Genomic DNA, 27,008 nt, shown 5'->3' with positions numbered 1-27,008 from the left:
AGACAACATCCCTCCTGCTTTCCCTGATCTTACGTCTTTCAAAATCATATATTCTGGCTTCAGAGAATATGCAAAAAAGGGCGTTGGTTGCTCTTTGTCGCCCCAATGAAAAATGTTATATGATGCAACGTTTCGTAAAATTATCGCTTGAACTCAGTGACTCACAGTATGCTGATAAAATGACAAATTTCAAGAAACGATCGTCTCGTTTGTCATAGCTTCGTTATCAACGCCTTTATTATCCAAGATTATCAAGTTTCCGTGCATAGCATTCATTTTTTCTCGGAATCGTACCCCTTTGTGCATTTCAAAGAGAAAATGTTCTTAAGTCTTTAATTCGCAAGAAGATAAAGAGGATATTTCTTGCATTTTTAAAAATAATTGTGGGATAAAAGTTTTGCATGTGAATTAATTTGTTGAATAATTTTGTGATGCAGGGTCAAGCCGTTGTGCAACTCGCCAAAACTGTTAAGGATGTTACCATCTTTGGAGTCTGCAGCAAATCAAAGCACGAACAACTTAAAGACTCCGGAATCGATCATCTTCTGGAACGTGGCGTCGACTACGTGAATGAAGTCAGAAAGTAAGTTTAGATGTAAAATAAATGAAAATTAAAGTTCTATTGCAAAAAACCACCCTACTTTTCAACACGGATTATTGCAATCACCTTGCAAACGCTCTTGAAAGTTATAAACTTTACGTTTTCATATTTTGTACAGCTTTCCATTAACAATTTTTTATCCTGGATGGCTGGGTAATTAAAAGGAACGAAGTTAGCCCCCAGCCCATTTTGGACTGGCAATTTGAAATAGGGGAAATCACTATGAATTTAAACAAATGTATTAATGTTTCTTTTAAAAATTGCAAATAGTTCAACTTTTAATTGTTTTATACCCTCTTCTAAAAGTACTTAAAAAATGTTGCTTGTTTATATTTTGAAATTTCGTACATTTTTAGCGCCTAGTTTAGTTCAAAAATTGAAATTTCCTTAGGAGATTGTTGCCATTACGTCGAATAATATCAACTTGCGTTTTGCTTTAATTTTGAGACGTTAAAGCTTGCCAGGTTTCTACTGAAGTAAGGGTCGTGACTTATAACTAGATTGATGATTTCCCTAGGATTTCCGCTGAAGGCGTTGACATCGTCTTGGACTGCCTATGCGGGCAGGAATGCAATAACGGTTACGCCCTTTTGAAACCGATGGGACGATATATTCTGTACGGATCGAGCAATGTCGTCACGGGCGAGACCAAAAGCATTTTCTCGGCAGCGCGATCCGTAAGCAAATACTTTAAGGTCTAAAATGCACGTTTGTGTTTGAATAAGTTACCTTAGTTTTACTCTCCGCTTCAGCACAAATTTAAATACCTAATCACATTAAATATGAAATTAAATAAATGAATGATTTTATTACCAAATATCAAATTTTTAATTCAGAGTAGCCACTGAACCGGAAATTTTTCAGACCGGAAACCCCCGGGAAATGCAAATTTATTTGCTGAACGGGAATTGCTTTAATTCTTGGTTTTCCTTTTTTGTAAAGTTAGCTAGTCACTTCAAGTTTCACTTTGTTGCATAGTAAAAACTAATTGAAAAATCGCCTGCCACACACAAGTGTTCGAAATAGAGGAACCGTGAATTAGAAGTGCTTAAAAGGATAATTTCCAGTGCTTCTTTTTCAATTTGTTGAATTTTGAGTGCACTACTAAATATAAAAATGTTCAATTCTGAACGTTTGAATTTTGAATAAACTTGTTTTGGAAGTGTCCATTTTCTCACTTGGCATTTTTCATAATATAAAAGTTTGATAAACAGTTTATTTTAAAAATGGTTGACATATTATATTCTTGGTAGTTCTAGTCTAGTCTATACATTTGTCGATTAAGTACTGTTAGGTTGTAGCGATTTGACGCGGTTGCCGGTATTTATTCTAATTTTAATTGGTAGTTGGACAAGGAGTTATAACTGGCAACTATTTCATTTATAATTCAACTGTCAATGTTATATTACAGTGGTGGCAGGTGGATAAGGTTTCCCCTATCAAGCTCTTCGATGAGAACAAAACGATTTCCGGTTTCAATTTGCGTCACCTGATGTACCAGCACGGAGGTACTGCTTACGCACGAAAAGCTGTAAACCAGGTCTTCCAAATGTGGAAAGACGGAAAAGTAAAGCCCGTGGTGGACTCAACCTGGGCGCTCGAGGATGTCCCTGAGGCTATGCAGAAGATGCATGACCGAAAGAACGTGGGAAAAATCGTTCTCGACCCAAGCCTGGAGCCAAAACCGAAGCCAGCAACTCCAGCGAAAACCAAGACAAAGGACAAGAAGAATGCGAATCAGGAAGAGAAGAAAGCTGCAAGTGTTGATTCCGATGAAGGCGAGAAGAAAAAGGAACCGGAATTGACTAACGGAACGTCCGAGGACAAATCTGATAGTGGTTAGTATATTTGCAATGTTCGATGCGTTACTCAAATGTCTAATATGAAATTAGAATAAAAAAGATAAGTTTTTGCTTAGTTGCGGATCTTGAAAGAACGAGAAAATCCCTATCAGAATAAAAAAGAAGTTAATTAATTTTACAAAGTACCGGAGTTAGGCCAAAAAATGTTGGTAATTTTTCTTAAATCATACCGAAGACATATGCCACAATTCATGCTTTCTTATCACTTTAACCCAAATTTAGCTGTGGCGCTACCACTGCTATTTGGAATACTAATTTATGTAAATTTTAAGGCTTCTACTTAAATTTTGTTTTATTTTGAAATAGTGTGAAATAGTGTCCTTGATGTTTTAATGTATACGTTTTTATTTCAAAATTATTCCGATTTATAGGCGACACTAGTTAGTATTTTTAAGTATATAATTATTTTAAAAGCTAGCAGCAGAAGCACGTGCACTTTTGCGCGATCACATCCCTGGATTTTTATTTCCCAATATTAAAAACCTAAATAATTTAAAAAAACGGTCTTGGCAAATTTTGAAATATAAGAATTTAAAAAATGTATAAAACTAGTTAATTTAATAAATTATTATGTCTTAACAGACTTCTGATACACATAAAATGAATAATATCTATGTTTGTTAATTTTCTCTAAGGACAAACAGGAATTTAACGAATTTTTGAGAAATGGGAGCCGAGATAGCATGTGATAAAGGTCGACCCCTTTTCCGTTTTTGGGCAATTTTCGATTATCAATTTCCACTCTGCATACTCTAAGGATGTGGATGGAAAAAAATGTTCTTTAAAATGATACCAGTAACATAATAAAATAATGACTGTTTTTCGAATTATCATAATAAATGTGGTATTGTGCGAAGAACGAAAATCGCTGGGTGGAGCTGTAGTCGAGCAGTCTATTGTTTGTGAACTCATGGAATTTAAGAGACAAAAGACTGCGATCACAACTCGACCGACCACTTTTCGTCTTGGGCACGATTCCACATTTCTTATGATAATTGAAGAACCAGTATATATTTTATCATGTTCTTGGCTTCCTTTTAAAGGGAAGATTTCGGAATTCAATTTAGCGTAGTTTAATTTTTCCCATTCACGAAATTTAATAAGTTTTCCATATGGGTTTATTTATTTATATTTACTTATTTATATATAAGTTAAGTCCGAAAAAACTCAAAATTAGACACTGATTTAAAATAACACATTGAAAATTGTACAATTTTAAAGTAGTAGCTCACAACGTGGTTGTGCAATTGAAAGTTGAATGCCTCCAAACCTGAAAGAAGCTCAAATATGAATTCTTGTAAAAATGTAATAAAATTTTAAATAACATTAAAAACGGTACAAGTGTACATTTTAATTATTTTGATCTGTTCAACAATACTAACATAACAAAATAATATATTTACAAACTTGTAACGTTCCTGATTCAGCATTTAAAAATTAATAAATTTAAAATCAAATATTTTCGATTTCAAGCTTTTGCAGCTGAACAATTTATTTCAAAATTAAACTATTTTAGAATTGTACATTTAAAATTGTAATTTTAAATCGAAATGATAAAAGTTTCAAATATTGTACAAATTATTATCAGGTATCTTATATTATCTAGTATGAAAAATGACGTTCAAAGTCATTCGATAGATTTTTTCTAAACTAAAAAAAATGTGATTTTTATATAAGAAATATTGTTTTCACAGTTTCAAATGGAGGGATTTCACATTGTTAACCTCAGGGTGTCGTAGAATTTTGTTCAGGATCAGGAAATGGAAACCAATCTTCAGTTCTTTTAATATGAATTATATTATTTATTCTTATTATTATTTTTTTAACAACAGCAAATTAGGAATTATATGATCCATAACTACGAATGCGATATTTGCCTAGAAAGATATCAGAAACCTTTATACAATGAACCAGGATGATGGTATTTTGTCAATTTTTAAAGAAAATGTTGTTAGAATAGTACAAGTCCTAATGTTTTCTTAAAATTTAAATAAAAGTGAAAATACAAAAGATTTTACAGCGCTGGTACTAAAAAATTGGAAAAATTGGAAGAGATCTCATCTACAGGAAAGTAATTAAAAATAAATTTGATTGAAACGTCATGTTTCATTTAATATATTTTGTAAAAAATATTTCTTTGAACATAAAAAATATTAACATTTTCCCATGTTATTTCTCTTATACATATTACGATTTACTAATAGATAGCTTAAAATGGCCAATTCAAAAGAAAAGAATTAGTATTTATTACAAAAATTTAATATATCGATAGAAAACATGTGTGCTCGAAAAGTTTTTTTTTACTGAAACGTCGCCACGCTTTTTATGAATATATCAATTTTTTAAGGAATACTGATTCATTTATTCTAAATCGACAATTTGAAGTAATTTATTGATAAATCCTTATGTTGATTTTATTAGGTTTATTTTAAATATCAAGAAAGCACTGAAATTTGTACTATTTTTGTAATACCTGTTTAAAAAAAGTTGACAAAATGACTTCATCTTTTATGATGAATAATATAACTGTATAATGATGATGATTAATCACTTTAGTATTTGATTGAGGATAATTTTGGTATGTGTAAATAAATAATTTCCAAATTACAAAAAAGACATATTTAAATAGACGGTGGGGGGGGGGGGCAATGCTGCCGGGAAAAACCATTAATTTCAAATGGACTGATTACTAGAAACCCTGAAACCTTCAAAGTTTGGTAAATAATTCTAAACATTTAAAAATTAGATGAATTTTAATTGGAGGCTTTAAAAATGAACGAATTTAAATTTAAAGCGTTTAAAATTTAAAACAATATCAAACTTTGTTTAAAATATAAGTATTTATAAGTCAGGATCTTGAAAATGAGTCATTACAAATTAACAAATTTCCAACTTCTCGTCATGCTTGTTACAGTTGACTTATTGTAATTTAAAGTGCAAAATCGCTTGATAATAATCGATGCTAGGGCATTCAAGGGGAATAACTTCATATTGCTTCAAGTGGAACAACAATTTTATCAGGTGACTAACAAACTGTCAAATTTACATGACAGAAAAAGTTGCAAGACAAAAAACACGCGAAAAGCCAGCGAGAACTTTGGAGCTTTAATGCGGACAAAGTGAATAGATGAAAGAATTTGTAAATTATTATTATTAATATTAATTTTTATTAAATTTCTTAATTTCAGATTCGAAAGAGAAGGAATCGAGCTGAATTATTAATGCGCAATAAATTTGAAACACGAAGAAGCTGGTGTTCTTCAACAACAAATTAGGAAACAACAGAAGAACCGAATTTCCACGCGCAATAAAAAAAAGCTTAATTTACTGATAATGGTCTTCTTAAAGCCGTCACGCAGAGATGATAATTATGTGTGAGTATATTGTAAGATCCATGCGAAGATCTACTTTAAATCGATTTGCCGAACATGCGAATCTACATTGTTCGTCTTCAGTTTCCTTTCTTTACAATCTTTAACAACTCGAACGTGATATCATTTTAGAAGTTAACGATAAAAGGAACGGCGCATTTATTTCCTTTTTCTTTTAAGTTAGTATAGCGTCTTCTCTACGAGTCTGGGCACGATCTCAGTGTGAAAATCGCGAAGAGAAGGAGAGTCTTGAATGTCCTTTTATGTCGCATAAGCTAATGCAAAAAGAACCAAATACAATATCAATTTTGACGTGGGCCACAGTAGTTTACAATTTCAAGGAGCCCCTTTTTATTTTTAAAATCATACAGCAGATGAGTTAATTTTGAAAACGTATGTCTAATAAAAAAAGCTATCGATAATTGCAAATGCTATTCTCCTATACTATACAATAATAACTCTTCCATTATGAGTAACGGTGCGTGTTAGAAGTATCGAAGAAGGCAGTCGAAAATTCATTCCAATTCTGTTAATACGTACAAAAAAAAGGCCTACGATTTTTTAAGAAAGCCTTTGTTTGAAGACAAAAAAAGTAAGGTATCGATTTCAACTATTCTGATCAACGACTTAAAACTAATTTAGGGAAGGATCAATTGTTGTAGATCCTCGAATACTCGATATAACTGAACTGATCTTTTTATATCTGCTTTTTTTTTACTTAGAGGACTTAGTAGATTCACTGAAAGACAATCGAGAATCCGAGGTACCTACTTAGATAGAATTCGTAAATGGCTTCATACTTTTGCTACGATTTACTTGACTTAAAAAAATTTTCGACGACAGTTGAATCGTGCTCTGCGATGCACCACGGGTTCTCTTTTGCTTTGGGTATTCAATCAACCAACAATTTTCGTACTTTACGTGACAGGAAAAGACTTGAGATGTTATATTTTTTATAAGTATCATTGTACGAGAAGAAACTCGAGGCCAAACTGAGATACTGCAAAACTTTTCATTTTCAAAAAGAGACTCGCACAATTCTTCCAGAGAATGATTCGAACTGTGAGAAGCAACATGCATATCTCCGAAACAGTGGAACAATTTTAAGTAGCTAATCCGAGTGTTTGATATCAGCCCTGGTGAGAAAAAGATCCTAATATTCTCCGACTTTCGGAAACTTTTGAATAAGCAGAGAACCCAAAAATCAATTTTTCTGTAAAAAAGACTTTTAAGAAGAACAGACTATTGTGACATTAGAGTATATTTTCTTAAACGTTCCGAAAAGAGGAGGATGGTGAATTTAGGAAGTTTTTTTCACCAAGGAAGTCTATATTTCAGTGAACTATACGTGTAATTAAAATTAACTGGCGAAGAATATTCGTCGGCGTCTTGAATTAATTTTGCGTCGCTGCAAGCATGAGTAAAAAAACAGAGAATGAAGCGTGAGTGTCGAAGCGCATAAGTATAGAGCATAACGAACGAAATAGACGTGAAGTCGCATTCGTAGAAAAAAATCAGGATATACAGATTGCACATACACGCGCACAACCCTTACATGGAAACTCACACAGACTTAAAACCATACGAACATTGTATATTTTACGTAAGGCTTTAAATGTTTCATGAAATAACTACCTATTATATTATAATATATCTATATATTTGTAATGAGTAACGACCATTTCTACTCTCATTGATTTGTCCCATTTTAATGATCGAAGAATTGTCGAGTTAGGGGCAATTCCTAAATCGAGAGACCCACCGGGTTTCTCCAGCAATCTTCATTTTTTCAATGTTGTTTTATGTCGAAAAACGAAAGACTACTTGCTTGTTTCGTAGAAAACAAGCAGATGGAAAATCGTGAATGATTTATATTCCATTTTAATTGATCAATTTGTTGGAAGGCGACGTTGTCACGAGCAATTTCATTCATTTTATTTTTTTGTTTGGAATCATCACTACACATACTACAATATAATATGCACTTTCCTTCGCGAGAAAGCAAATCTATAACTATACAATATAATTATTTTTAAGGAGCCGATACTCTATTCGTGGATCACTTTTGGTCTGCGAAACGATAAACTGTAATAACGATGAAGTAATTATGTGTAAAATTGTAAAATTTATTGAAGGGAAGCGGCCGAAAATCCGTAGGTTTTCAAACGAGAGATACTGGAGAACGTTTTACTCTGACCTGCAGTTAGTAGAGAAGTTTTGGCATTCCATGAGGGCGATTTGGGTGGAGTAAAGATGGAAAAAGTACGCCTTTTCGCACGCTTCCCTACGGCTTGATATATAGATTGTATTTTTGGCTTATTATTGTAAGACTGACTATGTTGCTATATTAAAAGATTGCTTCGAAAACAGTGCATTGTCCCTTTTTATTTCGAAACCATCCATAAATCTATTTAGATTAAGAGGATCCAGCTGAACTGCATCGTGACCAAGCATCTCTAGTGGCACCACCGCGCACCGAAAATAAATACTTTTTCTGATCCACTTTTCAATTGCATCTGTCAAATGCGTATTAACAAATATGTTTTTTTGGTTAGTTTGTTCTTAAATTTGTTCGAAATGAGTGCAAAAACCATGAAAAAAAAACATAAACGTGTCGGAGAAACGTGTTGTGTCGTTGCATATTTCTCAACACGTAAATATCCACTGCGTTTTTGTAATTGTACAAAAACCTGTGAAATAACTGCGTTCAAAATAGTGAACTTCCAACTGTAAAAAGTAAATACACCACATTAAATGTAATGCTTTTACAAAAGTTTGGGAATTCACATCTCACAACAGTAAATAATTTTACTGAAATTGTTTCCTACTTTCAGAAAGGTACTTTCCCAAAATTTTGTAAAAACACTACATTTAATGTGGTGTTTTTACTTTTTACATTTGGAAGTTCACTATTTTGAACGCAGTTATTTTTAAAGTTTTTGGTACAATTGTAAAAACGCAGTGGATTTTTACAAAAAAATTTTTTACAGTGTACTCAATCATGCAAAAAAAGATGAGATTTCGGGTCCTTTTTCTCAGAGGCCCTTTGACCCGCCAGTGCGCCCCTGGAGTCTCCCGTAAAACTGTTCCTTCGATTAAAATAAGCCTACAGCGACGTTCTTCCTTGAGCTCGCTCATGCGAAAACTTTTTACAAATTTTGCGCATTTGCAGATACTTTTATTGCAAAAACAATCAAGTTTCGCGTCTTGCAAGTGGTTTTTGATTACTTAACTCATAATGAAAGTTCGAAAATTCTTATTACATTGAAAAAAGTAACGATTCGCACAATATAACGAGAAAAATCATGCAGATTCAACATATATTGTGGGTGTACATAGGTGCAGTGGATAGAGTTCTTAAATTCCCGAGAATTTAAGTTCAGGTTATATAACCGAGAATATGACAGAATTTATAATTTTTAACAATATTTGTATTTTTCAGGTTATATCAGCGGTTGAATATAAATGATTTTCTGGCTCAGATATATTCAGGAATTTAAAATATGCAAATCAGTAGCTCATTAATTATTTAACACTGTTAGACTGAAACTCTAATCTCAAAATTCAATTGCCTCACATTATTTAATAAATACCAAAAAGTAGAACTAGAAGCGAGGGGCCTTTCACTTGAATATTCAATGCCAAAACTCTAGAAATCAAAATGAACCACGCACCAAATCCGCCGAAACCGTTTACTGGAACGCAAAATTCGGAAATTTTATTCCGAATTGACACGCTCAGAGCAAAAGCGAACTAAAAAAAAAAAAGTTGCGGAAAAGAAAAGTAAAAACACGCGAGAGCAAAAACGTCCTAAGAATTAGCCGAGAGGTAAAACGACCCAAGTATGAAGGCCGGGAGAAGATTCCCCCCACTTGGCTGCTGCGAAGACCAGCCTCGTGCAAAACCGAAAATGCGCGAACACGAATCCGAGCTCGCCCGACTTCACGAATGACGATCTAATCAGCTGCTCCTCAAATTTATTCTGGTTTTAAAATCCTGAGTTACCATAGAATCATTACATTGGTTGCTAAGTAGAAAATATTTTCACCATATAATTGAATTTTTTACTAAAATGATACATTTTTAACGGAAAATGGAATGCTTAATCTTTATCTAAACAAATCATATTATATTAACAGAAAAGAATTTTTACTAAAAAGGTGGATTTTTAACGAACGAAATGAATTCTTAATTAAAATAGATGAACTTTAAACAAGAAGAATAAATTTTTACCAAAAAAAGATAAATTTTTAACTGAGAAAGATCAATTTTCTCACAAAAAAACAACAATTTTTTTAATTAAAAAATACATTTGTAACCGATAATGATACAGTTAAATTTTTTAATACTAAAAATTAATTTTTAACAAAATATTAGAATTTTCAAAAAGACAAAATAAATTATTTTTAACCAAAACAGATAATTTTCGAAACACGAAGAATAATTTAATTAAAAAACAAAAAAAAAAACATGAGCTTTTAATGACTGAAAGCAGTACATTTTTAAGCAAATAAATGTAACACAATAGTTCAATCTTTAACGAAAAAATATATAAATTTTCAACTAGAAAAGATCAGTTTTAAATAAAAAATGATACAGTGAAAATTTAAGTATTAAAAAATGTTTTTTCAACCGAAAAGAATCGAATTTTCAATAAAGGTGTTAAATAATCAACCAAAAGAATGAATTTTTTTACCAAAATAGATGAATTTTTCAACAAGAATGATAATTTTCTACTTTAAAATCAGAATTTTCAACTGAAAAAAAAATGTTAAAAAAATCAATAGGATTGTCAAATTTTTAACTTGAAGATTAATATTAAAACTAAAAAAATAAGTATTTAACCAAACATGCAATAGTTCATTTTCAATTTAAAAAATTTAATTTTCGACGGAAATAATGAATTTTCAACTGAAAAATATAATTTTTAACAAAAAAATTTACAGTTGAATTTTAAATTCAAAATTTAATTTTGAACAAAAAGAAAACAATCGAATTTACTACAGATTAGAAGTTTGAACAAAGAAGTAAATACACAACAAGAATAATACACTACCAATTAGATGGATTTTGAACCATATAAATACCTGAATTTGAATAAAAAAAGATACATTTTTAACAAAAAATTAATAAAGAAGCAAAAAAAAGTAATTTTAAAATGGAAAGAAGAATTTTCAAAACAAATCAATTTTTACTAAAAAGCCGAAATTTCCACTCAAACAAAATTCTCTTTCAACCAAAAAACAATGAATTTTTAATCAAGGAAAGTAATTTTCAAACAAACATTTTTCTTAAAAAAGACGTAGTTTTAAACAAATTAATTTTCAAAAAAACTAATTATTTATAAAATAGGTAGTTTTTAACCATAGATGCCATCGTAACATTTTCAATAAAAAAAATAATTTAAAAATTACGAATTTACCAAAAAATTTTAACCAGATAGTTGAATGTGTTAACTAAAAAAGATTTCTCAACCAGGAAGGGAATAGTTTAATTTTCAGCTGAAAAAATTTTTTGAAACAAAATCATTATTTCTAACCAAAAATATCAGTTTTCAAACAAGAAGGAAAAGTTTCTACCAAAACTACGTATGTTCACCTGAAAAAAACAAACACTTTTTAATTGAAAATTCCATTTTATGCTCAAGGTTTCAGTGGAAAAAATTAAATTTCAACACAAGATTAACATACAAAAAAAAAAGAATTTTCAACCAAAATGTGTATTCTGTTTCTGTAAAAAAAGTTTAAATAAGTAGATCAAAAATCATCATTCTGTCGACAAAAAACGAGTTCACTACATTAGTCGATATCATAATAATGAATTTCAATGTTTCTTTAAAACAATTTTTCTCGTTATTCGCCTCAATCGCGAACTGAATTATTAATAGAAACAAATAAGAAAGTCTAACTCTTTTTTACTGATTACATTCCTTTTTAGTTTAAAACTTCTAGTATTACATTTTTTGATTGAGGTTTCATCTTTTTTTGTTGAAAATTTTTGTATTTGGTTTAAAATGAACTTTCCTGTTAGAAATTCATATATTTGGTTTGAAAATTAAAAGGTTTTGCAAAAAAATCATCTGTTCCCTTAAAGTACTTCATTTTGACATACCAATTTTTTTTAAAGTTGATATTTTTTTCTTTTTGGACTTAAAAAGCCTTTTTGATTGAAAAGTGATTTTTGAACTGAAAATTTAACTGTTCCATTTTTAAAAAAAAATGTATAATTTTTAGATGAAAATTCAACTATGTAGTTGAAAAATCGCCTTGATTGATAGGAAATTATTCTTCTCGTTTGAAGATTTATCTATTTTTTTTAAATTCAGTTCTTGGGTTATAAATTCCACTCTTTCGTTGAAAATTAATTTTGTTCTTGTAGAATATTTTAATATTTTGTTATAACTTCTTTTTTCGGATAATAATCATATTTGTACTGAAAATATAACTATTCCATTTTTGTCTGTAAATTAAACTTTTTTTAAACACTTTCTCTTTTAGTTAAAACTTCAACTGTGTGGTGGAAAATTCATGTATTTTGTTGAATATTCGTCTTTTTTATAAGAATATTATTCTTTATGTTTCTACATTCATTTATTTGGTGAAAATGTAACTATTTTGTTGTTAATTCGATTTTTTTAAATTAATTTTTTTAACTGAAAATGTAACTGTTTCTGTTTTGGTTAAAAAGGTATCTTTTTTAGTTGAAAATGAAGTTCTTTCGTTGAAAATTAAACTATTATCTTGAAAAATCAATTTTAACTATTCTATTTTTGGTTGTATACTTATTTTGTAGATTGAAATTCATTTCTAAAGTTGAAAATTACTTTCGTGTTTGCTTCAAAATTCGTCGTTTTTAGAGAAACTTAATTTCATTGGTAAAAAATTCATTTTGTTATTAGAATATTATTCTTGTTGTTTGTGCACTTACTTCAGTGCTTAAAAATTTATCTATTTTGTTGTAACTTCGATGGTTTTGTTGTTGTTCAAAACTGATTTTTTAAATTGAAAATTTAACTATTTCACTTATGGTCTAAGATTTATATTTTACGTAAAAAATTAATTTTTTTATTGATAATTTAACTATTTTGTTGAGAATATGATTGTTTTTGTGCTGAACAAAAATTCAACTGAAAATTTAATTATATACTTTTTTGTTAAAAATTTATCTTTTCTAGTTGAAAATTTATTTCCTTTTTCATTGAAAATTGAACTATTTGACTCGAAATTTGTTTTTTTTTTGCTTGAAAATTGACCGTTTTCAATTAAAATTTCATCTGTTTTGTAATTAAATTATTCTTTTTGTTTGAAAATGTATCTATTTTGGTTGAAAATGATAATTGAACTATTTTGTTACAAATTCAAGTGTTTGCTGAAAATTAATTTTGTATATTTGTAGAGAATTATTCTTATTTAAAAAAATGCATTTATTTTAATCAAGAATTCATTTCTTTCGTCGAAAAAAGACTGAATTGTATACTAAAAAAAAGTATTTTTAGTAAAATACATGAACTTTGCACAAAAGTAATTTATTTTCCACCAAGTCTAATTTTCTATACAAAAATTAATGTTTAATCATTGTTAAATTTTCGGAAAAAAATTAATTTTCTTGTTGAAATTGTTTTAAATTATTGAAATTTATTGAAAATTCCTTAGGATATTTTAAAACATCCTAAAATATTTAAAATCCTTTAAAATCTCTTGAAATTTTTCAAAGCTCTTGAAAATTCTTTGAAATTTTAAAAATACCCTAAAATATTCCAAATCCTTTAAAATCTCATACTAAATTGTTGAAATCAATGGAAAATGCTTTGAAAATTCAAAAATACCCTAAAATAATTCAAATCTTTTACAATTTCATACTACATTATTGAAATCAATTGAAAATTCCTTGGAACATTTTTTGTTAATTTATGTATTTTATTCCAAATTTACTTTTTTTGCATAAAACTAATTGTTTTAGTTGAAGGTTGAACTATTTCTATTAAAAGATAGTCAACTAGTTATTAATATCAATATAAAATTTTATAATTATAATATTAACATTAATAATATATATAATAATAATAATAATAATGATAATAATAATAATATCCATATTATATATACCTGAAAAACATAACCTCAAAATCGAATCATGCATGAAATTACGAATCACGCGAAACATCAGAATCGCCAATTTCTTTAATTTCTTTCAAATGAGGATCGAGATATAAATAGGAGACCTATGGTGGGGGTAAATCTTAGGCTCTATCTGGTAGCTCTGGGTGCAGCTGATTAGATCTTTATTCGTGAATTCGGGTGAGCTCGGTTCATGTTCGCGCATATTCGGCTTTACACGAGGCTGGTCTTCCTAGCAGCAAAGTGGGGGGAATATTCTCCCTTCATTCTTGTGTCATTTTACCTCTCGGCTAATTCTTAGGTCGTTTTTGCTTTCGCGTGTTTTTACTTGTCTTTTCCGCAACTTTTTTTTTAGTTCGCTTTTGCTCTGAGCGTGTCAATTCATGAATTACTGTGAGCGTTCGTTAGCCTGCAGGAATTCAGTATGAATTCAAGTGAATTCAGAGGACTGCGGTGAAGTTACGAGGTTCAGCATAAGGATCATACCAAAAAGAGTAGACACGCACTTGCGCAGTCCGACACAGATAGACCCAATCTGAGGGATCTGGGTCGTCGGATCAGATCCGCGAGTGGATGTATTTTCACTGAGAAGTGAGTTTTTCGAGGTTTCCTAGTGCGGCGCTCTCGAATTGAGTGTGGACTCCCCGGGGGAGTTCGGCTTCTTGATTGTAATCAAGAAGCCATCTGTTATTTGTGTTAATTGCCTGGGCGCTAAAGAAAAGTTCTGTTTTCAAACAGCATAACCTTTAAAGCGGCCGGCGCGCCGCGCGCGAGCTTACGACTTTGCGCGGGAACTTTCCTAGACGGAGGCATGGTCTCAAACAAGGACCCACCAGACCCCCTGGTGAGTAATCAAAACACCGACTCCCGCAGCAAACCAACCCCAGATGTTTTTAAAGGCGTCGAATGCCTCCTTATGATGAAGAGATCGAAACGACAGAGGACAGTGACATTACAAACGCTCTTTTTCAACTCCTCCCGAAGGACAATGACTCTGAACTTATGGACCACTCTGCCCTTAACAGTACTGAGACGATCACTGGAACACAGACTTACGACGCTTACAAACAAACAGAAACTAACAGACAACAGACATTCAGCAACGGCCCCTGTACCCAGCCTATTCTCGAATATCGTTATGAAGAAACTGAACGGGGATCGTGTAAGGTGATTGTAGAATGCCTTGCTAACTTTGACCTCGCGGATAAAGATCTTGATAGATAAGCATTCTATCGTAGATGTCCCTTAAGAACATGGGTTTGAGGGCATCCATCCTATCATATTTTGTCACCTGTCAAGGTGTCATTGGCGGTATCCTTCCTGGTTTGTCAGAGGGTGAGATAAAAGACAATCTAGTTATCCTCAGCAACACCCAGTCAATAAAAATTGTTGATGTTCGTCGCCTAGACCGAAAAAAACGTTAAAAAAGATTCCAACAAAGTTTCCTACGTCCCCTCGCGCTCCATTTTGCTAACCTTCAAAGGTAGAACTCTCCCGGAAAGAGTAGCGATTTACAATGCCTCAACGACCGTAGAGCCTTACGTCTCACCAGTTGAAATCTGCTGGAAATGACTCCGATATGGACATATCAGCAAACAATGCCGCTCAAAAGCTCGTTGTAAACACTGCGGTGAGGACGCCCACGCTGATGATTCCCCCTGCCCTAACGCGAATGGAACCCCTAAGTGCGTACACTGCTCAGTACCCCCACGTGCCAAATTCTAGAGAATGCCCGAAATACATATTCCAAAGAGACTTTCGCTACCATGCCATTCACAACTGCTTAACATTCGTTGAGGCTAAAGGCATCCTCAGACCCAGGAAACCCGAAAAACAACCTTATCATGACTCCCGCTAGCTAAATTTGTCTACAAATGCAGATGATATAGTAATTTTATTTAGATCCAATGATCCCGGACTTTGCATCACATCTCTCTAACAATGCTTCAATGCATTTGCAAACATTTTTATATAAACGCGGATTAGAAATTTGCCCTGAGAAAACAAAATTAGTTCTTTTTAACAAAATAAAATTGAATTTGGACGACCCCATATATAAATTAAATCTTAATAACTGTTTCATTAAGCACTCCTTACACGTCAAATTTTTAGGAATTATTCTGGATTACTCACTTTCGTTCAATGAACTCATTTTTACACATTCCAAAACCAAGCCCTGAGATTAGCAGTAGGCTATAGGACAAGTACCCCTATAAATGTAATTTTAGCAGAAACATGTGAACCCCCCTTAAATTTCGATTCAGTTTTCTAGCCAAAAAATATATCGTAAAGAAGTTCGCAAACCTTATTCACCCCCTAACAAACAAGCTTGAGGACCTTTGGAATAACACACATGAAAACAACACTCATAGAATCATAGACATTTTTACACTCATAGCAGTATTTAATAACACCCGTAATCTTATGCCCCAAATACGCAGATCCTTCCACCATCCCCTCTTTGAATTTCCAAACAGTGATCATTCTTTCTCTCCTCAAATAAACGTTCAAATAGGTTTACTAACTCAAAATTCTACTGACCCACCATCTTTCTTCCAGAATGCTATTGAGGAGTTTGGAGACTCCTTGATTTTCTATATGGACGGCTCAAAGTCTCAAGATGGCAAATCTGCGGTCTGCGCCCCGGTTTGCCCCGCTGGGCAATTTACACACTCATGGACAATTAATTACTCTGCATCCATTTTCTCTATTGAAGCAATAGCCATTTTACATACACTAGATTTCATCATAAAGCATAAATTTAAAAAAGTTGTTATTTTTACGGACTCGTTAAGTGTCTTCTTCAACTAACCCCAGTAAAATTAAATCTCACCTTATCTTCATATATTCATAAACCGTCTTGCCTCCCTTACCGCATTTTAATGTAATATTATCCTAGCATGGGTACCAGGCCATAAGGGAATTCCGGGAAATGAGCTCGCAAACGTAACCGCCAGATCCACCAGTTCTAATGCCTCCCTCCTCAAATAGGGCTCCCCCCATCGCACTTTGTCAGCTCTTTTCGAGAAGAACTCAATACAATTTTTCAAGACTATTGTCAAACGACAGGAAAGCGTTTTGGTACTTTTGTCACAAATCACTTTTACAAAACCCGCAGAAAATCCTGGTTTTCCAATTTCCTTGCAAAAAGTGAGTGGATTGTATCTCTTTGTCACATGAGAAGTAATCACCACTCGCTCAGAGCTAGCCTAGCGCGTAAGAACATCATAGACTCGCCTAGTTGCCCTTGCAACCCCCAAATAGACGAAGACCTTGAACACGTCCTCTGGCAATGTCCCAGATTCAATGCTTTCCGTCCTAGCCTTCTTAAGGGTATTTCGAAGGCACTTAAATGTGCACCGCCATTCCATAGCAATCAGTTCCTTGCTAATCCCTCCATTAGGGTGGTTTCTCACGTTTTTAGATTTCTTAAAAAATCCACCCTCCAGATATTTAAAAAAAAACCTTTCCTATAAGCAAAGCTTCAAAATTCCCGCCTATGTGAGCCCGCGCGTGACGGTTTTGGAGAGGGAGGGGGTACTCGCGCATAAGTAAGCGTGGGTACCACTTCCCCCTCCAGCTTCGTCGTCCGCTTTCGCATTTCGACGTCGCAGCGAGATGCGACGTTCTGCCCTACTGGGCAGTTCGCTTAATTTGTTTCAGATAACAAACCTACTGTTTCACCACTATCTATGGAATCACACATTACCGGATCATGGCTCAATGTACACGACTGCAGAGTCAGTATGAAGCCAACGCATGTGCAGCGAAGTGCGCACTAGAATCATTATCATCACCCAATCTGAGGAGTCCGGTAGAGACCACGGTTGAAGACGGATGCGCTTCTGTATAGTCTCACTTTATAGTGCTGTGTACTCATCCTTATTAACGTTATAACAAGTATAATTTTGAAAGTGTAATTGGCTCTTGTTGCTTTGCGCACGGAGCTAAAATTATCCCCAGGTGTGGCTTAATATACCAGGCCTGGGGTCTGTGGTAAGTTTCTTACAGTCATTGACCGGTCTCGGACATTTTTAAAATGCGAACCACGTGCTCGACCTTTCGCGTGGTGTTCGCCCCGTTTTGTTCCTTTAACTGACATAACTTTTTTTTTAACATTGCTGAGGCATGGCCTCCAGCAATGAGAATAATACAGAAAAGGGAGGAGGGCCTATAGAGTCAACAAATCCTCTGTTCGAAAATCTTACCGAAGATGTTAAGAAGGGCGCGAATTATCTAATGTTCCTTAAGAATAAGGATAATAATCATTTTCACCCCGTAGAGTCTAAGAAGCGTAAAAGGCAAAAGCAGAAAAAACAGTGTATCGGTGATAGCGACACAATTTCAAATGCAGATTCTGAGAAATCCGTAAATTCTGTCGAGTCTGATAATCTAGCGGCCAATCTCTCATTCCCAGACCCGGACGATAACGTAGAATTTATGGATCTATCGAATGACAGATCACAAACCGAAATCATCCCAGAGACGCAGATTTTTCTCCCACCCTCGGAGAAATCGTTAGTGGAACTAAGCAAGCCTGATAATCGCGGTCAGAGCAAGACGTCTGCCCAATCCGCGGATAATACCCAAAACCGCTCAAATCCAAGATCCCACGCCAAACATGCTCGTTCTCTTCCCTATAGTGATTTCGAAAAGGGAGAATACCCTATTATAGTCCAACGTAACCCTAACTCTGAGCAGGCTAAAAAAGATATTGCTGCCGACACGTGCGGTCGTCTGCTTCAGAAACACTTTTTAGGCCTAATCAACGATGTCCGTAACAGTGGCTTCGGCAAATTAAGAGTCATGGCAAAAACCCCACAAGCAGCAAATGTGCTCTTGGAAGAAATCCCCAAGAAAATAGAAGGGATTATTATCCTTGTCCCCTCTAGCTTTGTGACGTGCCAGGGTGTAATCCGTGGCGTATCTCATGAAATTTCGGATACAGAAATAATTGAGAATTTTAAGGTGCTTGACCCTCTGAGAGGCAAGGCCAAGGTCATTGGAGCGCTTCGGCTTAACCGAAAAACCATAGATCCTGCCACACAGGAAACTAAAATAACCCCCTCCAAATTGATTTGGACTACTTTCGAGGGTACGGCCCTAACGCGAATGGCACCTTAAAATGCGCGAACTGTGGCGGGGATCACTCATCATCTTACGAAAATGCCCGGAATTTCTATTTCAGAGAGAGTTACGAGCTTTTGCTACCAAGTACAAACTACCGTTTAAAAAAGCCAAATCGATCCTCAGATCCGGTAAGGGAGCTGATTACGCTTCCTCAACCCCTGCACAAGCTAACTCTTCTCCAGTATTTAGCTTCTCAATGTGCCAGAACTTAATAACGCCCCCAACCCCTCCTTTTCAGCCCCCCGTTTATAGCCCCAACAAACATATTACTCATAAACTCTGGCAAACCCTAAGACTCCACAGATACCGAAACCCCCTACGCAACCTAGATGAAAACTTACAGAAGTTCATCCACAACCCATGCAGGCCCCCACGGGTGGGCATTTTCATCAATCTTCGCGAAGAGGATCCAATGCCAACTCATCGTACTCACATCTCCATAACAAAGGTAGAATCCCCAGCCTTTCTTCAAACGGTTATGCTCTCCACAAACAAAATAATACAAATAAAAATACATATCCTATGAGCTCCTCATCCCCCAATCCCCCCACTTCTCCATTCCCCTCCCTCTCCCCTCCTCCATACCCTGCCTCTAATCCCTTCAACTCTCCTACCCCTACTGACCCCGCCCATACCACGCAGTTAAACTCAACCAGATCACCAATCATCAGTGCAACCCTGTGTTCTCTGATGAACTTGGTGGAACTTTTAGTCTCGGGTCGCCTCAAAACAGAGGAAAGTCAAAATATTCTAAAGTGTTTCACTGTGTGAACCTTCTTACTAAATCCTTACTCGCCATTGATGGCTTAGCTTAATAGGTTGAGAATTACCCAATGGAATTGCCGGGGACCCTTAAATAAACAAGGCGACCTATCAAATATTCGTGGCGAATTCGATATTCTACTTTTGCCTGAAACATTCTTAAAATCAACTTCAAATTTTTAAATCAATTATTTCAAAATCAATAAAGCAGACAGGCAATGTAATACCGGGGGTGGCTTGGCCATTGCCATAAGAAGGGGAATTATATTCTCTAAAGTCACTTCCATCATTAATAATGAAAATAGTCTGGAGACTCTAGCAATTTCAATTAGCACTTCCCTAGGCGAACTCTTGATCGTTTCCCTATACAGAGTGTCCGCCTCTGATAATATTATATCGTCTGAGACGTGGACTAAATTATTTAATTCAATTCAAAATCTTAACTTTAGCTCATTTTTTATTGCTGGAGACTTTAACTGCCAAAACTCATTATGGGGAAGTTCGCATAACTGCAGAAATGGTTTGGAACTATGCTCTGCCCTTAATAATACGAATCTTATTCCCCTTAACAAAGGTGAACTCACCTATCGCACTAGACCAGACAGATCCCCTTCAATAATTGATCTAACTTATGTCTCTCAGAACCTTTTTAAAATCACCTCTTAGAGAGTTTGGAATGACTCTCTGGGAAGTGATCACTTTCCAGTTGTATCTAATCTTGGTATCTCTACACCAATAGCTTTGCACGTTTCTCACAAATACAATCTTAAGCAAGTTAACTGGATCTCCTTTTCTAATAACTTTTCGGAATCCATTCAGGGCAAAAACGAAACTTTAAATTGCTCGGACATTGATTGTTTATCCAAGTATAAGGCTTTCGTTGAAAGTGCGGATGAAACAGTTACTGCGGCTAGTCCTCCCGCAAGACCTCCCAAAAACTTAACTCACTCTAAAAATAAAAATAAAACATTTGTCCCTGTTCCCTGGTGGGAGCAGAGTCTACTGTACTATGGACAACCGTAAATAGAATTTCCAAATCTGGAAAAAACATGGTTTCGAAAATTTTGAAAATGTGCTCAGTCATTGAGTTTTTATACAAAATGGCTGGTTAACAAACTCGTTCTTTCTTTTTGGGTCCTGAAAAAGTGTGCCGAAGCACACAATACTACAGACTACAGACAAACAGACAGACACCTTCATAAAAATAGTTTTTTTTACTCAACCCCCCGCGCACAAGTTCTAAAAATTTGCCATTTTGCCTTATTGAATTGACTGAGCCTGGCTGTCAAGTCGCACAGTCCCCGGTAAAAAGGCTTGCATTAAAAAGTATTGGAGAATTTCATTCATTCAGTGGTAACGTGAGAAATATTGAATACTTCTGGATCCCGTTTTTGTCCTCCCATTTTGAATATCCACGGCAGTTGAAGTTATCTCTCAAATTGAATCCCTTTCTGTACCTAGCGCTGAAAATATTTTGCTGAATACCACAAAGCAACCAAAAATTAGACAAATTTTAATCCCTTTTAATTTAGAAAATTTTGCTACATTTATTTACTGTTTTTCGAATAATAATCAGGCCAAAAGCTTTTTAAAATATAGCGTCGGTCATTTTACGATGTCAATATCAATTTCCACACAGAAGGTTCTGGTGAAAAATAATTTTCTCAATTTTTTATCATGATTTTATATTTTTTCAATTGATAATATTTGAACAAATCAAACATTTGACGATAAAGAAATCTATTCTCACATAAATCCTACTAGATTTGGCAAATTTCATGCTTTTAGAGCGCGTTCTAATGCTTTAAACGAAAATTGTGTTTTAAATGTATTCGAGGTTACGTCTGACAGCTCCGATCGGCTTCAAAAGGGATTGAAATCTTATCTTTTTCGCCGCTTAATGAGAATTAAAAAAATAAGGACAGAAACGGCATTCTTAGGGATTCAAATTTTCTAATACTTTTTAATGCAAGGCTGCTTACCGGTTCGCCATTACTATTCTCGCTGTTACTGTTTTTGTCAAATGTCCACATTTTGAGACGCCCTCAATCCGAAAAACAGGTTTTTACGAATGTGTCTGTCTGTCTGTCCGTCCGTGGATGGTTTTTTTGTTAGCACGAAAACTTTCGAAAGAATTGACTAATTGGATTTTCTTTGGTAAATTATTTTGCTATCTCAAAATGAAGGTCAAGTTCGTTAGACAACCATTTTGGATACAAATTCAAAAAGTGAGCGTATTTTGAAAATTTTTGAGACCACTTTTTTCAAAATTCAATAATTTTCTGTAAGGATATTAATATATCCTAATCTATGATATATGAATATATATTCATATATTCTGTGCAGATACCTTCATACAAATACTTTTTTCTGACTCAAGGAGTCTCAAAACGTGGAGATTTGATGAAAACCGACCATGTCAGATTTTACACAAAACCAACACAATAATCTGGTCACCGCCATTTAAAGTTCATTTAGGCACACCGTGATCCTTGATAACATTCTGAGTACGTCCGTAGGTTGTCCTGATGACAACTTACGGACGTCCACAGGATGTTATCAAGGATGTCCTGAGGACAACCTACGGACGTCCTCAGAATGTTATAAAGGATCACGGTGTGCCTGAATGAATTTTAAAAGGGGTTGACAATATTATTGTACTGGGTTTGTGTAAAATCTGACATGGTCGGTTTTCATCCAAACTTCAAGTTTTGAGACGCCTTGAGTTACAAAAATCTATTTTTATGAAGGTGTCTGTACAGAATATATGAATATATATTCATATATTATACATCAGGATATATGAATATCCGTACAGAAAATTATTGCATTTTGGAAAAAGTGATCTAAAAAATTTTGAAAATGCGCTCACTTTTTGACTTAGTATTCATAATCGCTGTCTAACGAACTTCACCTTCATTTTGAGATAGCAAAACAATTTACCAAAGGAAATCCAATCAGTCACTTCTTTAGAAAGTTATCGTGCTAACAAAAAAAAACCATCCACGGACGGACAGAGAGACACATTCGTAAAAACCTGTTTTTTTGGAGTATGGGGGTCTCAAAACGTGAACATTTGACAAAAACAGTAATGGCGACTGTGCGGCCTGGCAGCCAGGCTCGATCAACTCAATAAGGGAAAATGGCGAATTTTTAGAACTTGTGTGCGGGGGGTTGTAAGGCAGCGCGGGGAGTCAAATTAGTTCCCCTGACAATCGCAGATGGCGAAAATTGGTATAGAAAGCTAGTGCGCGGAAAATTGTTTGTTATTTCTTACTATCACGTGTTGTCTGGTGCTGTCACCCAGTCCTATCTGACTACTGAGAAAAGTAGTTATCGTTTACAAGTTCCACTTCACGGGTGAACTAATCCGCCGGACGGCGCGTCAATCGTCCTGCTCTAGAAAAGCATTAGTCTTATGGAAAACTCAATAATTAATATTAAATAAAAAAATTCCAGATCGTTTCAGTTCATAAAATTAAGACCAACAATTCTTTGGTGGGTAATTGATATTTAAAAAATATAAAAGACATTGAAGTGTGAAAGGATTATTGGAAAAATATTATTTTTAAAGTGCTATATATCGCTGGATTTTCAAAATTTCATATATTGCAGGCAACATTTCGATATCTACAAATGACAAGGTTCCATCTCGGGAGAACCAAATAAAATGGTTCCCTACTTCAGAGGGCGTTGGTGTTCCCAATACTATTTATATGGGATTTTTAAACTTCCGTGTTTCGGCACCCGAGATGGCACCTTGTTATTTCGTTCTACCGAGATGACACCTAGTCATTTGGACACGTTGATTTAAACGCGCTTAACAATTTATATTTACGAGGTGTGTTCAAAAAATAAGGTGACTTTATGGTTTTCTCAAAAAATATTCATTTATTCCTCAATATTTATGTTGTCCCCTTCAAAGTAATCCCCCTCAGATATAATACACTTGTGCCAACGCTTTTTCTAATCATCGAAGCACTTCTGATAATCATTTTGTGGTATAGCCTTGAGTTCTTTTGGCGATGCAGTTTTTATCTCCTCAATCGTTGAAAATCGATGTCATTTCATGGGTCTCTTCAGTTTTGGGAAAAGAAAAAAGTCACTGGGGGCCAAATCCGGTGAATTTGGAGGCTAAGGCATGACTGTGGTGCTGTTTTTGGTCAGAAAATCTTTCACAAGCAACGATGAATGAGCAAGTGCATTATCGTGATGCAAAAGCCACGAATTGTTTTTCCAAAGTTCCGGAGTTTTTTGCGTATCGCCTCTCGCAAACGGCATAGCATGAGCCAACCGATATGCCAACATCTTCAGCAACTTCTCTGATGGTAATTCGGCGATTTTTCAACACCATTTCTTCCACTGCTTGAACGTTTTCATCTGTTGTTGACGTGCTGGGACGTCCAGGATGAGGTTCGTCTTTGGCATCCTCCCGGCCTTCTTGGAACTAACCTTTTACGCCTCTGCCAGAAAAACAACACGAGCTATATAGTCAAAACTGTGAACATATGATCGTGACGAGTGTACCAACACAACAAAACAAAGATTTTAAACTTGAATGCACGTAGCCCGCGAAAATTGAAAAGTCACCTTACTTGTTGAACACATCTTGTATTAAATATGGATTTATTATAATGGAATGTCGATAAAAAATTATTAAAATTATAACTTTACACATGGTTGTTATTAATAATATGTATTAAACATTTGTAAATAGATATGTGAAAAAATAAAAATCCTAAAAGAAAACGACATATTATAATAAAAAATATAACAAAATAAAATTATGATATAAAGATATTTTAGAAAGTTGAATAACGAAAATAGTAAATTTAATAGTATCTTAATATTTTCTTCAGCATTATAAATTAGGAATTAAACAATTTTAAATGTTATTAATTCAATTTTTAAAAACGAGAAAGTTTTTTGGCTGAAAATAACAAGCCAATCAAAATTGTTGTGTGCAATTATTTCTATAATTTAAACACATGTTTATTGCATAATTTATTGTTATCAAGGAATAAAATACATTTTTTTAAACAAAATACACGTGTAAAAAGTGTGGGAGTTGGCGTTGAACGCATTAAACGAATATGTAAAAAGAAGCAAAATCCATAAATTCAGTATATTTTTTAAAAATGCACACCTAAGTAACATCCAATATATGTACTATCATCCATGCAAATTTTTAGTGTCATGTACCAGGGGTGTTAGTTGAAATTTGCCGGTTTTTTCAATAAAGAAAACACTTAATCCTCAAGGGAATCTCAAAAAAAATTTATTCAAAGCATTGACCATTAGATTCTACACATTTTGCCCATATTTCAGGCAAATCATGAATACCATTCCAAAAAAACTTTTTCTCTTTCGAGGCAAACCATTCGACGTGTCATTTTAAAATCACTTTATCATTTTAAAGTCACTTCTTTAAAATTGGCGAAGCGCTGCTCTGCGAGTGAGTGTCCCATTGATGCGAAAAGGTGATATTCGGACGAGGCGAGGTCTGGAGAGTACGGCGGGTGCGATAATATTTCCCAATTCAATGCTTTTAATGTGTTTTTCACCACTTTAGCGGAATGAGACGGTGCGTTGTCATGTTATAGGATAACTTTGCCATGTCTTCGGGCCCATTCCGGCCGTTTTTCGATCAACGCATGATTCAAATTGATAATTTGTTGTCGGAAGCGATTTGTATTCACCGTCTTACCAGGTTTTAATAACTCTAAGTACACCACACCGGTCCCACCCAACACAGAGCATTGTCTTACGGCCAAAGCGATTTGGCCTTGAGTCGATGGGCCGACCTCACCAGGTGAAAGCCATGATTTTTTCCGCTTCGGGTTCTCTAAATGAAACCATTTTTCGTCTCCCGTGACAATTCGATGCAGAAAAGATTTCCTTTCGAACCGTTCAAGTAACATTTCACAAATGTTTTTTCGATTTTCCATTTGTCTATCGTTCAGTTGGTATGTTACCCATTTTCCATACTTTTGGATTTTTGCCATGGGTTTTAAACATTGACAAATTGCTCCTCGGGTCACATTCAGTGCTCGTGCCAATTGTTGTTGCGATTGGGTTGCGTCTTCAACCAACGACTGCAATTCCTCGTCTTCGAACTTTTTCGCTGCACCAGGATGTTCATTGTCTGTTAAATCGAAATCTCCACTTTTAAATTGATGAAACCATGTCTCACATGTTCTAATCACTGGAGCATGTTCATTATAAGTTTCTACCAGCAATCGATGAGCTTCTACTGCTTTTTTCTTTTGATGAAATAAGAAACACAACGAATGCCGCAAATGCGATTTACTTGGAATGAAACTCGACATATTCACTGAGGTAAACAACTATTATGCTATTATTTCGGCAGAATGGAATTGTGTATTTTATAAGTTTCTTGTCCATCGAAAAATATGATATAGATGCCAAATCATAGAAATGTATACATATTTCTAGCGACATCTATGTGTAAAACCGGGAAACTTTAACTATCACCCCTGGTATATATTAATGCAGATAGTACATAAATAACACCTTTATAATATGCAAATATTCATTATTACTTTACAAAACTTCCAAACTAATTGGATCAGTCAAGGAACTGAAGGTAAGCTAAATTGACTTCAACTATGGGGTTTTGGATTTATTCGGAAAGAAGTTTGGCTTACTTCTACTTTAATTGACTAGCTTTTTTAATCTTCAATAACTTTGGACCTAATAAAGATACTTATCGGTTTCTTTTTGATTTTAACAGCGTTTATTGTCTTATTTTGGAATCCATTAAAAACTATAAAAAGCTTCAAAATTAATAAAATGGCGATGGTTTTTCTAAAAATATGAAAAGTTGCTTTAAAAAGACCCATAATTATATATTTTTTTGCCAATTTCGTTAAAAAATTTTACTCTCATGATCAAGATTCTTTGAGTTTTATGCGGGCCAAATAACTTTTGTCGCCAGGAGAATTTTTTTCATATAATCAGATTTTCTAATTCATCTTGTAAACGAAAGATATGAAAATTTTGTTAAACCAAACTTTTCACGCCTAAAATTCCTATAAAAATAAACCCTTGGCCGTTTGCGATATTTTGCATCGTTTGCGAGAATAATTCAGCACTGAATTTTGTATTAAAAAAAATAATTCTCCCAGTCTAAAAAATGGTTTAA

The 27,008-nt window shown here is 34.1% G+C and overlaps 1 protein-coding gene across 1 annotated transcript in view; it reads left to right on the top strand.

Annotated features, from left to right (window-relative positions):
• LOC117172132 (synaptic vesicle membrane protein VAT-1 homolog-like) overlaps positions 1 to 8,204 on the top strand; it is a 51,919-nt gene extending 43,715 nt beyond the window's left edge. Inside the window, exons 4-7 of the mRNA XM_033359928.1 lie at positions 438 to 583; positions 1,119 to 1,278; positions 2,013 to 2,439; positions 5,652 to 8,204. Of these exons, the coding sequence (XP_033215819.1) occupies positions 438 to 583; positions 1,119 to 1,278; positions 2,013 to 2,439; positions 5,652 to 5,677 (759 nt within the window). The 3' untranslated portion in view covers positions 5,678 to 8,204. The remainder of the gene's footprint in view (positions 1 to 437; positions 584 to 1,118; positions 1,279 to 2,012; positions 2,440 to 5,651) is intronic.
• The last annotated feature ends 18,804 nt before the right edge of the window (positions 8,205 to 27,008 follow it).

Source organism: Belonocnema kinseyi, chromosome 4 (genome assembly GCF_010883055.1).
Source record: "Belonocnema kinseyi isolate 2016_QV_RU_SX_M_011 chromosome 4, B_treatae_v1, whole genome shotgun sequence".
NCBI lineage: Eukaryota > Metazoa > Arthropoda > Insecta > Hymenoptera > Cynipidae > Belonocnema > Belonocnema kinseyi.
The sequence above is the reverse complement of the archived record's forward strand: the minus strand, read 5'-3'. Positions and strand labels throughout refer to the sequence as shown.